The sequence below is a fragment of the Pseudorasbora parva genome, chromosome 7 (assembly GCF_024679245.1).
Source record: "Pseudorasbora parva isolate DD20220531a chromosome 7, ASM2467924v1, whole genome shotgun sequence".
NCBI classification, from domain to species: domain Eukaryota; kingdom Metazoa; phylum Chordata; class Actinopteri; order Cypriniformes; family Gobionidae; genus Pseudorasbora; species Pseudorasbora parva.
Genome location: NC_090178.1, coordinates 31,640,355 through 31,654,955, shown reverse-complemented (window position 1 = coordinate 31,654,955; position 14,601 = coordinate 31,640,355). Strand labels below are relative to the sequence as shown.

At 36.8% G+C, this 14,601-nt stretch overlaps 1 protein-coding gene and 1 long non-coding RNA gene across 3 annotated transcripts in view; one reads left to right on the top strand and one right to left on the bottom strand.

Annotated features, from left to right (window-relative positions):
- Positions 1-14,601, top strand: part of hdac9b (histone deacetylase 9b) — a 112,694-nt gene that overhangs the window by 56,005 nt on the left and 42,088 nt on the right. The window contains exon 1 of one of the 2 annotated variants that reach the window (XM_067449060.1): positions 3,325-3,917. The exons of the other annotated variant lie outside the window; for it this stretch is intronic. Within the exon in view, the coding sequence (XP_067305161.1) occupies positions 3,806-3,917 (112 nt within the window). The 5' untranslated portion in view covers positions 3,325-3,805. Of the gene's footprint in view, positions 1-3,324; positions 3,918-14,601 lie in introns of those variants that run through there. 2 annotated transcript variants of the gene reach the window in all.
- LOC137083797 (uncharacterized) lies at positions 9,650-13,074 on the bottom strand. Its single transcript, XR_010906605.1, has 7 exons — positions 12,216-13,074; positions 12,030-12,137; positions 11,805-11,905; positions 11,278-11,370; positions 11,084-11,199; positions 10,856-10,948; positions 9,650-9,870 (listed from the first exon to the last, which is right to left on the bottom strand). It is a non-coding gene; the product is annotated as an uncharacterized lncRNA (long non-coding RNA).

Below are 14,601 nucleotides of genomic sequence, written 5' to 3'. Positions count from 1 at the left end.
CTTTTTGCGATAGAAATGATTGTAAAGGTGCATAAGCATTGTAAGGTCTGGCATGCTTTGTCTACATCTTTAGCTACCACAATTCCTTGCACTCAGACAGGTATTGACTGGAATGCTACGTGGAAGTCATGAGTTGAGTTAAATTACGGGCTTAAAACCTCCCTGGAACACAGCATTAGCTTTAATACGGTTCATCTCTATGAGTCAATTTTAATCAGACACAAATATATTTGTGGTGCTGGTTTGGCCAAAATTGCTAATTCTTTTCATTTCAGCAGCTTTAATTGTTGTAATGAAAATATGGAAGAGTTTACTGAACTAAAAGCTGTGATTTCTACTATATAAAGTTTTATATCATTATTTCTTTCTTTTTCTCTCTGTAAGTAGTTTGTGTCCAAAAAAAGCTTCGTAGGCCTAAGGCTGGCGCATGGGGATGCATCCTAAATCTTGAGACAAAATGAGATAGAAGATGAAAGTCATGTTGTTGAAGTAATGGGCAGTCTGCTGTAAAGATTTTAGTAAGTTAACAACAGCATCAATATAAAATATAACATAACTGAGGATGTTAAATATAAAAAAAAACTGTATTTTAGGAATTTGTTTTTGTCAGAATAATACGTTTTGTCTCACAAAAAAATGTATTAGGAAAAGTTGTTACAATAAATCAAATAGTACGACAACAGAAGTGATAGAAGTGAGAGTTTTAAATAAAGTTTGACCATCACACAGATGGTTCCCCCTGTGTACTCTGAGCTACTAATTCATCTAAAACACATTTGCCCAGCTTGGGAAATTCCTCCTGAAGAGCAACACTAGCCTCAATATACAATCTACCCGTTCTACATACAAATGGCCACACACAAACATAAGCTAAACAATTTTAGCTTACATGTCCGTTAGTGTTTACACAAGCTAGCAAAGAATGTGTTCTCCTGAGAACTACTTGGCAATGCATAATTGCTAATGTGTGCTATTATTAGCAAAAGGTTTGCCAACTAGCTATTGCAGTAAGCCTAAAATGATTCAGTTGTAAATATTAAAGTATATGACATTCAATGCCTGAATCATATCAGGGAGCCATATAAAACTCACTTTGAGACAACTTAATTGGGTGGGTCACTTAAAGGGTAAGTTCACCCAAAAATGAAATGTATGTCATTAACTTCTCACCCTAATGTCGTTCAACACCCGTAAGACCTCCGTTCATCTTCAGAACACAGTTTAAGATATTTTATATTTAGTCCGAGAGCGTATCCAAGTGTATGCACACTACTGTCCATGTCCAGAAAGGGAAAAAAAACATCATCAAAGTAGTCCATATGTGACATCAGTTAGTTAATTAGAATCTCTTGAAGCATCGAAAATACATTTTGGTCCAAAAATCACAAAAACTATGACTTTATTCAGCATTGTCTTCTCTTCTGCGTTTGTTTTCAATCCTAAAATAGAGATTCAAACGGTCATTTATCAGTGTATTGATTCATGATTCGGAACACGTGCCAAACTGCTAAAATCACGTGACACTGGCGATCCGAATTATTGATCGATTCCCTGATTCAGTGGAGTTCACAGAGTTCTATGGAGATTTTGCCCTCCAAGGCTCCGCGACGTCACGTGATTGGTTCTGGAGTTGCTGTATGATTAATATGTTCTTGATGTTTCATTAATGGTTCTTCAGGTCAGTGTGTTGATGTGTTTCTAAGGAACTAGACTATAATAAAAAGTTGTGGGAGTCTAGAAGTTCTCGGAAGTCTCTAAGGGGACGGTGAGGAAAAATATGAGGTGGGAGAAAAACAATTATCTTTCAATACTTCTGCATTGCATTCTCTTGCAAAAGTGTTGCATTTCACATGAGAATCTCTGCTTTTGCTTGCAAGTCTTTTGTTTTCATTCACTAAAATATTTTGTATTTGTTCTACCCACTTCATATCAATTTCTCGGAGAATGCAAATATTTTTTAGAAGAAAAATAGGTATAGGGTGTCCCTGTCACTTCATAAAATTAAGATTAAACCACTGGAGTCACATGGACTATTTTAATGATCTGTTTCCTTTATGGGCCATGGAAGTGTTTATTAAATAGCTGTCTATGGACGGATCAGAGAGCTTTTAGATTTCTTCAAAAATATCTTAATTCGTGGTCTGAAGATGAAAGGTCTTACGGGTTTGTACTGACATGAGGGGGAGTAATTAATGACAGAATTTCCATTTTTGGGTGAACTAACCCTTAAAGGCATTTTTTTCACAGGAAAAAAAACTTTTTAAATATGTAATTTTGGTAATCAAAGCAATTTCTTTTGGGGATAAAACTACTGGGGCAGTTTAACATATTAACATGATATTAATACAATGTGTTTCAGACAATATTTTAAGTACAATAACAGTATAAAAAATAATAACAATGTTATAGCTGATCATTTAATTTAGAAAACAATCATGTAATTTTTATTTATTTAATATGTAAAAAAAATATTATTTAATATCAATTATTTAACATCTGTTTTCACAGATTTGAAACAGCTGCCTTTATTTATTTTTTTAGGAAGGGAACTCTGTAAGTGTGTCCAGGACAGTTTGAAAACCCCTATAAATATGGTATCAGGCTATAAAATCATTTTTGCTTTTAATTAGAGAGTATGTTTTGTCGCGTTGTGTCTTTGCAGTGCCTTATGCAACATGCTCATTCATATCTTAATCAATACAATACAACACACCAAGCATGGCACATAATGCCATTCAGTTGTGAATGCAAGATCTGCAATGCATCTATGCTGTTGACAACCTTAGAAATGTTGCATTTTACTCTGCGCGCCGAGCACAGAAACCCTGCGAGAGTGTGAGCGGCGCGGCTCAGAGCAGCAACGTGTCAAGCAAAATGCAGGGAGGGTATATATTTATATCTGCAGAAAAACTGGTAGTGTGTCTTTTTATGGAGGCCAGAAGCATGATAATAGACGAGAGATGGAGTGAGGAAAGAAAATGAGAAAGGAGATAAAGAATGACAGCATACTAAAATGAAAGAGAGATAGACACAGAGACATGCCTTCTGGCTGTAGATGAGGGCCACAGCTGTGTTTGGAGTGGTATTTTTAAACGCATCAATGCTGCTCCAATCCCCGCACCGCGCCTGACCTATTTATAGCCCGAGCCGGCCATTGTTCTATTTTTGTCACCTCTGGGCCATGCTCTTGTTGATTCACATGCAAATCAGCCTCCTCCTCTCTGCAGCGAGCAACTTGACGGAAAACGAGAGAGAGAGAGAGAGAGAGAGAGAGAGAGAGAGAGAGAGAGAGAGAGAGAGAGAGAGAGAGAGAGAGAGAGAGAGAGAGAAAGAGAGAGGGGAGCTGCAACTCTGAAGAAGCAGAGAGCCACCTTGGAGGACAAAAAAACCTGTTTGAGAGGGAGGGAGGACCGAAAACAGTGAATCTGACACATCGGAGAGAAAATAAGCAGTTTTGTCGGGACAAGAGGAAGGCAGAGCGCAGAGAGTGTGAGAGACTCTCCTGCTGATTCTCAGAGCCACTTAGGTGTCGACTGGAGAAGGATAGAAAAGAGGAGATGAGCAGAGCAGAGGAGGAGTGAAGCTTTTTAGTGTTAGTGAGGGAGAGCTCTGTCACTCTTCGGGTGTCGCTTACGAGGAGGAGGAGGAGTAGGAGGAGGAGGCAGGGGCGAATGTTTCTGGTCTCTTGAGAGAGAGAGAGAGACACAAACACACAGAGAGAGACCGAGAGAAGAGGAGGGGACAAGCTGACAGCAATACAGGAAGAGCAGGGCTGGCAGATGATGTGCTGCTAACTGAAGTACTAATGCTCCAGACCATTTACGAGGCCGACTCTTGTTTCTCTGCAGACGGCATCGGGAAACACCGGCTGCCTCTGACCCCTCACGACGCTGATATGCACAACGTCAACAACTCAGGTGACTGTTTTTTTAGTGTCAGTGTCAATATTTTCTGTATTGTGATGAGTAGGATCGCATCCTAAACTTGTGGCAGCATCATCAAGAGAGTTTCATTCTGCAGGGTTGCAAGATTTTAAATGCTGTTTGTGGTGTTATGATCTCTGAGGGGAAAGTTTTCAGGAGAGCGGCGTTCTATGCATGTCTATTAGTTGGTTTAACCTTAAATCCTTAAACTAACAAGGAGGCGGCCTGAGGTATGTGTAATTATCCTGTCAGACGTCATTTGGGCAGAAAGCGTAGTTAATGGGTATAAAAACGGAACATGTACAGGATGTTATTCGACTTTAGCCTTTAATTCAGGAGAGAGGAAACTTCCTGACAGAAATACGCTGTCAACATAAAAGGAGCTTTACTTTTAGCATTTGCCAAAGACAATCAATCCGTTCTATTTTTGACCTGACACTGTTTGCCGAGAGCTCGGGTCTGACATCACTGTGCGAGCGTGTGTTTGCTTTATTGTCTAAATTTTGAGCGTGACTCATTTTTGCTCTTTGCTGTTGTTTCTGACTTGCGGTTGCTGCCAGAAAGCTGCTCTCACAACCTCTGACCGGTTCAGAACGTGGTGTTCTGGGAAATCCACGATATGAAAGTTGGGGTGAATAAGGGGGGAAGGAAGTGCACGTATAATAAGAAGACAGATGGAGTAATTTCGGTTCCTGAAAGAAGGGTGGAGGACATTGCTTCACCTCTGATTTTTCTCTCTTGCACTTATCATTGCAGAACCGCAGGAGATCGTCTGCCTAGATTTCAGCTTTGTTGCAACACAGCTGAAATTTCACTGAATTTTTTAAAATCAGCACATAATGCAATCCCGCCGTTCTAAATATAGCCTACACTTTTAGAAAAGGGTTTTGTCGGGCACTTCGTATATAGAACCTTTAAGGTGTTCCCCTCACCTTTATGGATTTAGTTTTAATTTAATTAATTTTTCATTGTAATTAAATATTATGAATAAAACATTCTTTATCACTATACAATTTTTTTTTAAATAACCCATTAAATATAAAAGTAATATGCAATAATTTAAGACATTTCCCTTATATAGAAACTTTTTTGGCACAAAATGAGCCATATTAAACTTTTCTTCTTTTCTCTAAGACTGTAGTTCTAACCCTCATTTGTTCAAGCACTGTGCACAAAGACAAGAGAAAGACTGAGCTGTCGTCTTCGATAAGGCTCAGCGGAGCAACCTGTTAGGAGGCTAAATACAACCAATCAGGTCAGTAGGGCGTCCCGTTCCACCCACAAAACTCTGATTCCGAACAATTCAATTAATGCTCATCTGTCTAGTGAAAGCCCTGTACAGGCACGCATGGCATTATACAGAAGTATGTGGTTAAACAACAGCCATTCGAGTGTGGCAGGCAGGCAGGCAGGCCTGTTGCTCGCTCTATGGGTCAGCTATTATTAGTATGTTATTTTCAGCTTATAGCATTAGAGTGCTAAGATTAGCCACCGTGGCGCTCTGCTATCATACCATCTCCACATACTCTTAATATAACCTTACAGTGGAACAGTTATTAACAGAGAGTTTTGTCACCGTCATGTGATATGCGGTCGGGTTTAAGTCTGTTATTGTTAACGAGGGTCTATGTGTTTCATTTCTATCGTTCTGCTCGATGCAAATAGCATCGCTGCAAGTGTAGAGGATCTGTAGTTTTTCTAATAACATTTGTGATCAGCGATCAGTCGAACTGCACTGCAGTTAATGTGTTTTGGTAGCTGAGGCAAATAGGTCAAGTTAAGAGTGCAGACTTAAGGGTTTATTCTGTAAAACTAACCAAGCTCAAGGAAACAACTCTTTGAAAATATGTGATCAGAGTCGAGGGAGAACTCTATGGGAGCAATGCTGCTGTCGGAAGATGTTTATTGTAATGCTAATGTGGCTCACTGTCAGTTTTTAACCATTGAAGCTAGTCTTTGAACAAATGTTATAATCATTCTGACAACGTGGAGTAAAGCAAACACTTTAGAGGGCTAAATATTATGTTGAATGAAACAAACATGTTGAATGAACAGGTGAAAATCATCTTGTATCTTACATGACTTGTTTCAGCGAAACCAGTGTAAAAAACCCTCATAAATCTATTCTAATTGACTTGCAGCAATGTTATGCTCACAGAGCAAGATGTCCCTTAATGTAGGTGATAATTAGCGACAGTTAATTGATTTGTACAGTCTACCGGCCTGTTGAATCACTGTTCATGCATCGTCTTTTTTTTTATCTGTAGCCTTTCACGCTCTGACCCCAGGCTATTTTATTTAAAAAAATTAGTTTGGGAATATGCTAATGACAGTGATAAGCAAATAATGTGATGATGTGGTCTATGGAGAACTATACTGTAGAAAATTAAACCTTTTGTTGGGCCGTTATTATGAATGTAATATGCAGCATAATGAGCGGAACGACTCGCTCGCTGATGTTTACTGTTAGTGATGTGGTTACAACGTGAGCTTTATGTGCTACGTGCTTTTTTATTTCTTTCTTTCTTATAATTTCATGATTTAGATTATTGCGTTTTGTGATTGTGACTTTGATTGGTTTACCAAATACATTTTAAAGAGTTTCTAGGCGTTAAGGTTTCAATTCTCACAAATATTCATACTGTGTTCCACAGAAACGTGTTTAAAAACCATTGAAAAACTATCACTAGGTGCAAGAGTTTTCCCCTATGGCTGTCTGGCCAAAATATATTTAAAACATTATGAATGTGCGTGTGTGTGATATATATATATATATATATATATATATATATATATATATATATATATATATATATATATATATATATATATATATATATATATATATATATATATATATATATATATATATATATATTTATAGTTGATACAATGAAGGAAACTTGTTAAATAAATAGAAACTCAAAATATTTTTGTATCTGAACCACATAAAAAAATAATTGATAAATCATGAAAATAGCACAATTTGGCATGTTTCACTGCGTCATCAGAAATAAAACACACACAATTACCCAATATGCTTACAAAATCTTTTAATAATATTTTAATAAAGGTTGTCGAATCTCAAAAAATGTTCATTGTATTAACTCAAAATTAAAATTTCAATGAACTCAAAATTTTAGGGCAACCAGGTAACTTTTTTTCTAAATATTTTTTTTACAGTGTATATATAGGTATTGCCTAAAATGTCCCCACAAAGATAGTAGACCATTTTTATATTGTGGGGACATTTTTTGGTCCCTGTGAGCAAAACGTGTGTGTGTGTTGGAAAATGTAAAAGTGCTGGACATTTACTTTTGAGGATTGTGTTGAGGGTTTGTGTAAGGGGATAAGAATATGCAGTTTGTACAGTTTTAAAAATCATTATGTTTTAATGTACCTGTAAAACATGGAAACCTAATATTTGTGTGTGTATTTATATGTAATGAAAATATGTTTGGCTGTAATATATTATTTAAACCCTCAAATTTCTATATAAATAAAATATAAACTGTATGTTGGGTAGATGCTATATTCTATTCTTCAGATTTTTAAAAAATATTTATATATTTCTTTTAGTAGTTATCAGGAAAAGTAAGTAATATGTTATACGCTTATATTTTAGCAGTATATTTTTCTAATCTTTTTTGGGGAGAATTATACCCCGTTTCTTATAATGCATCCAAAAATATAGCTGAAAACATATTTTTGCTGAATGGTATGATCTGGATTCCCCCTGTCCTGTTTTTACTGTGAGGAATAAGCTTCTACTTAAAAATACAGCAGCGTTTCCTGCTTTAGACACGCCTGCAGCTCAGAATAACATCAGCCGTAATGAGCACTCAGTCACCGCAGCATATGCAGCCAAAAAAGCATCACCCTGTTTTTGCTAAGAAACATACCGTATCTCTCCACCCCCCCAAGCATAAAAACTGTTACTGACAACAGAGGTTAAAAAATAGAATTCCATTTAACTGTGCCGGAGGCTAATTTATAGGGCACCTGATTATTTTGCAGCTTGCTATCTGTAGAAACGATAAACAGGGTAGGCAATGCTCACTACAAGAAAGGTTAACATATGCAGCATTAGAAGCATACTAAAATATGAGCTTATTTATGCATTTTCTTTAAATGTCATGAACCATATAATTTAATTTAGTTATTCAACATTACCACGGACTCTGTCAAGCCAATTTAAACTGCAAGTACATTTCCTTTTAAATTAAAAGGTAGCAAATCATTGTGTGACACATTTCTCCCAATAAAGAGTGTTGTACATGCATAGACGGTTAATTAAGAGTCTAATTTAGTACCTTTTCACTTAACGGTGTGTGGGAGGTTTGCTTTTTGTGGCTGGATGCAGCTCTATAAACTCAACGCTTTGATCATCTCTGTAATCAACAGTAATGAGAAGCATCTATGAGAAATGCTTTGCTCGAGGGATTATGGGAAGTGTAGTACAGCAGATGAGTCACCGTATCCCTTGGGTCTGGCCCTGTGGGGAAAGGGAACCGTTTGGACACAAGGGCAGGATGCTTGTCATCCCTTCCTGCTAAAAATAAATCAGGGTGCTCTCGGTCTTCGAACTTGTGTAGTCTGATTCAGTGCCACATTTGCACCACAATTCTCATTCTCTCATGTCATACCGTTCGAGTCGAGAATTCGTAAGTGATACCACAACTAAAGAAGACAGTTCATGTGGGCTAAGGTGCTTGAAATGTTTGCGGCTTGGGGAAGGGGGGTTAAGGGTGAGAGCCCTATAGCTTACATAAATTTGACAGGGTGCTCTTATTTTTGCCAGAGTTAAAATTACCAGATGGCTCCACACGTTTGACAGTCTTTCACACATTCCCTATATTAAGAGTGTGCTCAGAAAAGCAGTTATATTTAGCCCAGTTACTGCTGGTTTGCGATTCTCTTTTCAGCTCAACTGGCGTCAATACACTGTAAAAAAAAAAAAGTTGAGTTAACTTAAAAAAATAAAGCAACCAGCTGCAAAGCATTTTTGAGTTTACTCAACTTCAGTGGTTGAAGTTATGCCAAATCATTTTTGAAAGTTCACTAAACTTATTTGATTAAGTTAATTATACTTTACTCAGTAAGTCCATCTAACTACCAGTCCAACTCAAAGAAACAAGTTAGCACAACTTCAGAGGTCTTGAAGTTGAGTAAACTCAAAAATGCTTTGCAGCTGGTTGCTTTATTTTTTTAAGTTAACTCAACTTTGTACTTTTTGTAAGTTGGTTCAACTTTGAAACCAAAAAGTTGGTTCAACTTTTTCAACTTACCAGTCCAACTCAAAGAAACAAATTAGCACAATTTCAGAGGTCTTGGAGTTCAGTAAACTCAAAAATGCTTTGCAGCTGGTTGCTTTATTTTTTTAAGTTAACTCAACTTTGTACTTTTTGTAAGTTGGTTTAACTTTCTTCAAATATCTAACCCAGCTACTTGTGTACCCACCACATTAAGAATCCAAATGCAGCCAGAACAAACCACACTGAAAATACAACACAATACAAAATACATTGCCATCATTACAGAAACATTTTATTGACAATTCTGCAAAACAGCATTTTCTGTCTCCAATAGGTACATTAGAAGGTGATGAACTTCTACTCCACTCTTCAATATTTATAAACAAAAAAAGATTATACACTAAATTAGAGTACAAATTGAAATAAATAAATGCTCAACCTTATGATTATCCATAGACTGCAGCAATTTTTTTAAGGACCAGACTCTTGCTGAGCACTGGGGGTCAAGAACATTAAACACTTTTGAAAAAAATATTTAGTAACAATTGCAGCAAAGGTATTGCACATTACCTGGTCCAATCTGCTCTTAGTACTACAGAGGGGCACCTTATATTTGGGTTTGAGTGGATGGTGGCATCATTTTCAAAGATGGTTAAGATCCTCATCTTCTCCCTTTATCCTGGCTCTATGTCCTGCAATAGAAATAAGCATAAAATTAGGGATTTTCCAGTGGACCACAGTGTTCAGTGTGTTCCTAAACATGCTCATGTAACTTTATTTGAAAAGTAAAGGTGGCCCTGATTATAAAGGGTTAGTTCCTCACAAAAATGAAAATTAGACCATGATTTAATCACCCTCAAGCCATCCTAGGTGTATATAACTTTCTTTGTGTCAGAGTTATATCAGAGTTATACATTAAAAAGCGCATTTTTACCTACCCATCCATCAGCTATTCTATCCATCATATAACTGCCCCACACACAAGCGCATGTTGACTTGCATACCGTTGGAAGCTAGATATTTTAGTCTATACAGTTTTAAGTATGGATATTTTTCTTACACAAACACGCTACTTCGCTTGAATGAATGAATGAATGAATGAATGAATGATACACTTTTATGATGGATAGATGCACTTTTATGGACTTCAAAACAGAAACCACCATTCAATGCCATTATAAAGCTTTGAAGAGCCATGATATTTTTTATTTAACTCTGCGTATATGAAGAATGTCCTATACACCTAGAATGACTTCAGGGTGAACAAACCATGGGCTAATTTTCATTTTTCGTTGAACTAACCTTTTAAGCTTGTTCAAATTCAGCCATTGAACTAAAACTGATAAACATATTATATTTCCCAAGCCCAAACACTGCCACACCTGAACCTGTGCTGTTAGAAGCCATTTCAGCATTGATGTAATTGCAATGCTGATTCAACAACAACTTGTTGAATTTGTGCTCTCAGATGAAATCAAACTGATCACTGAGAAAGTTTCAAATATGATTTTTCAATTTAGTATTTTTTACCATGACTTTGTACCCTGCTTTCGTCTCTTTACTCTGCCTTTTGGCTGACAGAGAGCAAATGATAAGTTAAGGACCTGATAAACAGCTGAACAGGTAAAGTATTTCAGGCATGAGTGTATATGCTGATGATGAAACACATCATCTTACCAGGCAAGTCTTCAGGATGTTTCCAAACTTTTCTCTTATCTAAAGGTCCCTCTGAAAGTTGTGGCCTTTCTTTGAGCAAGTACAATGGAGTGACTGAAAGACAGAAAAAACAAATATGGAACAAGTTATATCCAAGTTAAATCCAAAGAGAGGCATGGGACTTAGCTTGACAGAGAGATGACACCATTCAACCTTTAATCAAACATATATCACATGCTAAACAATTACCTGATGTTCATGTTGGTCTAGTAAGAACTTCATCTCATCTGCATTCTCTGTACAACTAGATGTGTGTTCATCCAATGAAGGGAAAAGGTGCTCTCCTGTAATACTCAGTACAGACCCTGAAAAAAACAAAAACATTGTTATAACAGTAAAAATTAAGTGTACACTTCATTTAGATCTAAAAATAATAAACTCACCTGATCTTTCAAAAGGTCAAATTTTTTGCACATCTGCCAGATTTTTGTCAATGCATCACTGATGTTTGATGTTGTTGCTTTTTTTCTTTTTTTCTAGACAGGACAAATACAAAAACAAACACAAAAGCAGTTACAGTGTGTTAATTTAACGCGTAGCATTACAGAAATGGAATAAAACAATGTGAAAACAACCCAATGCATAGTCTTCACTGTATTAATTAAATATAAATGTATTTATAAAGATACAAAAGAGCATTAAGTGATTTTGTCTTGTTGTTTGAGTAACAATAAGACAGCAGGTACATAGATTGCTGTCCCCTTAAGAGCTAAGGCACATATCTAATCCATCCTACTAAAAAATCTTGGATTAACTAAATTATTTATGTTCACTTAAGACATAACCTACTGTGTTTACGGTAATGCTACCCACTGTGAGCTATTTGAAAAAATAGACCTGATAAACAGGTGAACAGGTGAAGTATTTCAGGCATGAGTGTATATGCTGATGATGACACACATCATCTTACCAGGCAAGTCTTCAGGATGTTTCCAAACTTTTCTCTCATAAACAAAGGTCCCTCTGAAAGTTGTGGCCTTTCTTTGAGCAAGTACAATGGAGTGTATGTGACTAAAAGACAGAAAAAACAATTATGGAACAAGTTATATCCAAAGAGAGGCATGGGACTTAGCTTGACAGAGAGATGACACCATTCAACCTTTAATCAAACATATATCACATGCTAAACAATTACCTGATGTTCAAGTTGGTCTAGTAAGAACTTCATCTCATCTCCATTCTCTAGATGTGTGTTCATCCAATGAAGGGAAAAGGTGCTCTCCTGTAATACTCAGCACAGACCCTGAAAAAAACAAAAACATTGTTATAACAGTAAAAATTAAGTGTACACTTCATTTAGATCTAAAAATAATAAACTCACCTGATCTTTCAAAAGGTCACATTTTTGCACATCTGCCAGATTTTTGTCAATGCATCACTGATGTTTGATGTTGTTGCTTTTTTTCCCTTTTTTCTAAACAGGACAAATACAAAAACAAACGCAGTTACAGTGTGTTAATTTAACATGTAGCATTACAGAAATGGAATAATAACAAGATATTACAACCCAATACATAGTCTTCACTGTATTAATTAAATATAAATGTATTTATAAAGATATAAAAGAGCATTAAGTGATTTGTCTTGTTGTCTGAGTAACAATACACAAGACGGCAGGTAACGTACTTAGATTGCTGTCCCTTTAAGAGCTAAAGCACATATCGAATCCATCCTACTAAAACATCTTGGATTCACTAAATTATTTATGTTCACATAAGACATAACCTACTGTGTTTAAGGTAATGCTACCCACTGTGAGCTTTTTGACAAAATTGGGTATATGTTTCACTATCAAATTGCAATAAACACAAAAAATTAGCACTTACATGCTGTCTTTAACATTTTTAACATCATGCACGTCCTTCTTATTCTTTTCTCGTTCAAACATGTGTCCTCACACTTGTCTAAGTTGTCAATAACGTTGAAGCTGTAACTTTTGGCGCGCGTTAATCAAAACAAAACGGTGTGCATGCGTCTTGCGGAAGAACATTGTAGTCGGAACTACTTCTCTGTTTATGTCTATGAGGACGAGTCACGCCGAAAGTACTGTGCTACTCCGCATCGACGCCGACTGAGCTAAAATAATCCCAAAATAAACATGTATTATAGGTGTAGCGTAATGATTCAAGATAAGACAAAAACATGGTTTGAAAAATGGATTCATAAAATACTTGTTCATTGTATCTATTTAGTCAATTTTGAACATAAAAAACTGTTTACAAAGTGCAGCTTTAAATAGACGTTACTGTGCTACGTGGACAATCTCTAGCAATATAGACCTACATTTTATATAGTCTCCACAAAAATATAGTCCATCCAGCCATACTGTAGCTGTATATGTACGTACCTTCAAATGTTAACAGACTGCTAAAAGCATCACCGAACATAACAGATAACAAACAAGATAACTAATCACCACATGCTTTAGTATGAGTTTAGTATTTTAACATTTAACAAACAAGGTGTGCCATGTACCTTAATTTATTCATAAAGCTTAAAGAAAACTTACTGTTAGGTTTCTGCCCCTTATTCGTGTCTCATCCCAGGTTTCTGAAGTGGCAGTTGAATGAATAAAGACTCAGCGCTGAGGGAGAGTATCCAAAATCTCTCTCCACTTTATTTAGTAAAGCAGAGGTTATATACATTGAATATCAAGGGTGTAACATGATTTGAACCAATGAGAGAGAGAGAGTACATCATATAGCTCATGGTATAGGAATGTGATAAACAAGTCTAAATATGGTCATCTCTTGGTCAGATATCCAGGCTTTCCTTGAGCTCCTGAAGATCTTGTAATAGAAAACAGCAGGGACCATTTTCTAACTCCCAGTCATTCCACCAGCACCTGTTCCTTATATGGAGTGGTTCCAGAAGATGTAAACCATACATTCCAATGTAAAACATTCAAACATAAAATACATCTTCCTCAGAGAGAGGGACAAGAGGCCCTCTGACCACTTCTCTTCCATGCCTGAGACCAACATAAAATCTATCACTGCCCCTTTTGGCAATAAAATTGCCACACTCAAATCTCAGCATTACTTTTCTTCTACACAAATACAATTAACCATATACTCATAATATTCTTCATCAAACATTTCTGTTTTTTTCATAATGCACTCAAGTTTCATTACCCGTAATAACAACAGCTTGTATAGAAATAAATACATTTGTTTAGCACAACCAGGTGAAATATCAATTTAGCAATCATGGCTTGAGAGCTTCAATGATAATTATGGCTGGTTCTAGATCTAGAACAATTTCTTCCTTCGTCTCCTTTTCGAACATCTTGGTTCTCCTTCCGTTGGATCTTTCCTTGGTTCACTGGCTTCCCCCTCCTCATTGATCAGCACATTTCCTTGGGATGGAGCTACCTTCAGTCGACTGGCATGGATCCACTGTGGCTGGAAGTCAGTCAGCACTCCGGTTCTCGTTACAGCAATCACCGTGGCAGGACCCAGATATTTCGGCTCTCCCAGTTTTGTGGGCTTCAGACTCTTTATCAACACCTGTTGTCCTGGAACGAAAGGATGAGTGGGCCTTTCTGCATGAAGAGGGAGAGAAAGAGAAACATCACCATTGATGCTATTCAAAGTTTTGACTAGGGAATCCACATAATCCGTGATGATCACCTCCGTGTCACCTGTGGAAAAAATCGCCAGCGCGACCTTTGACCCATGGGGTCGGGAAAGGTCTACCCATAAGGA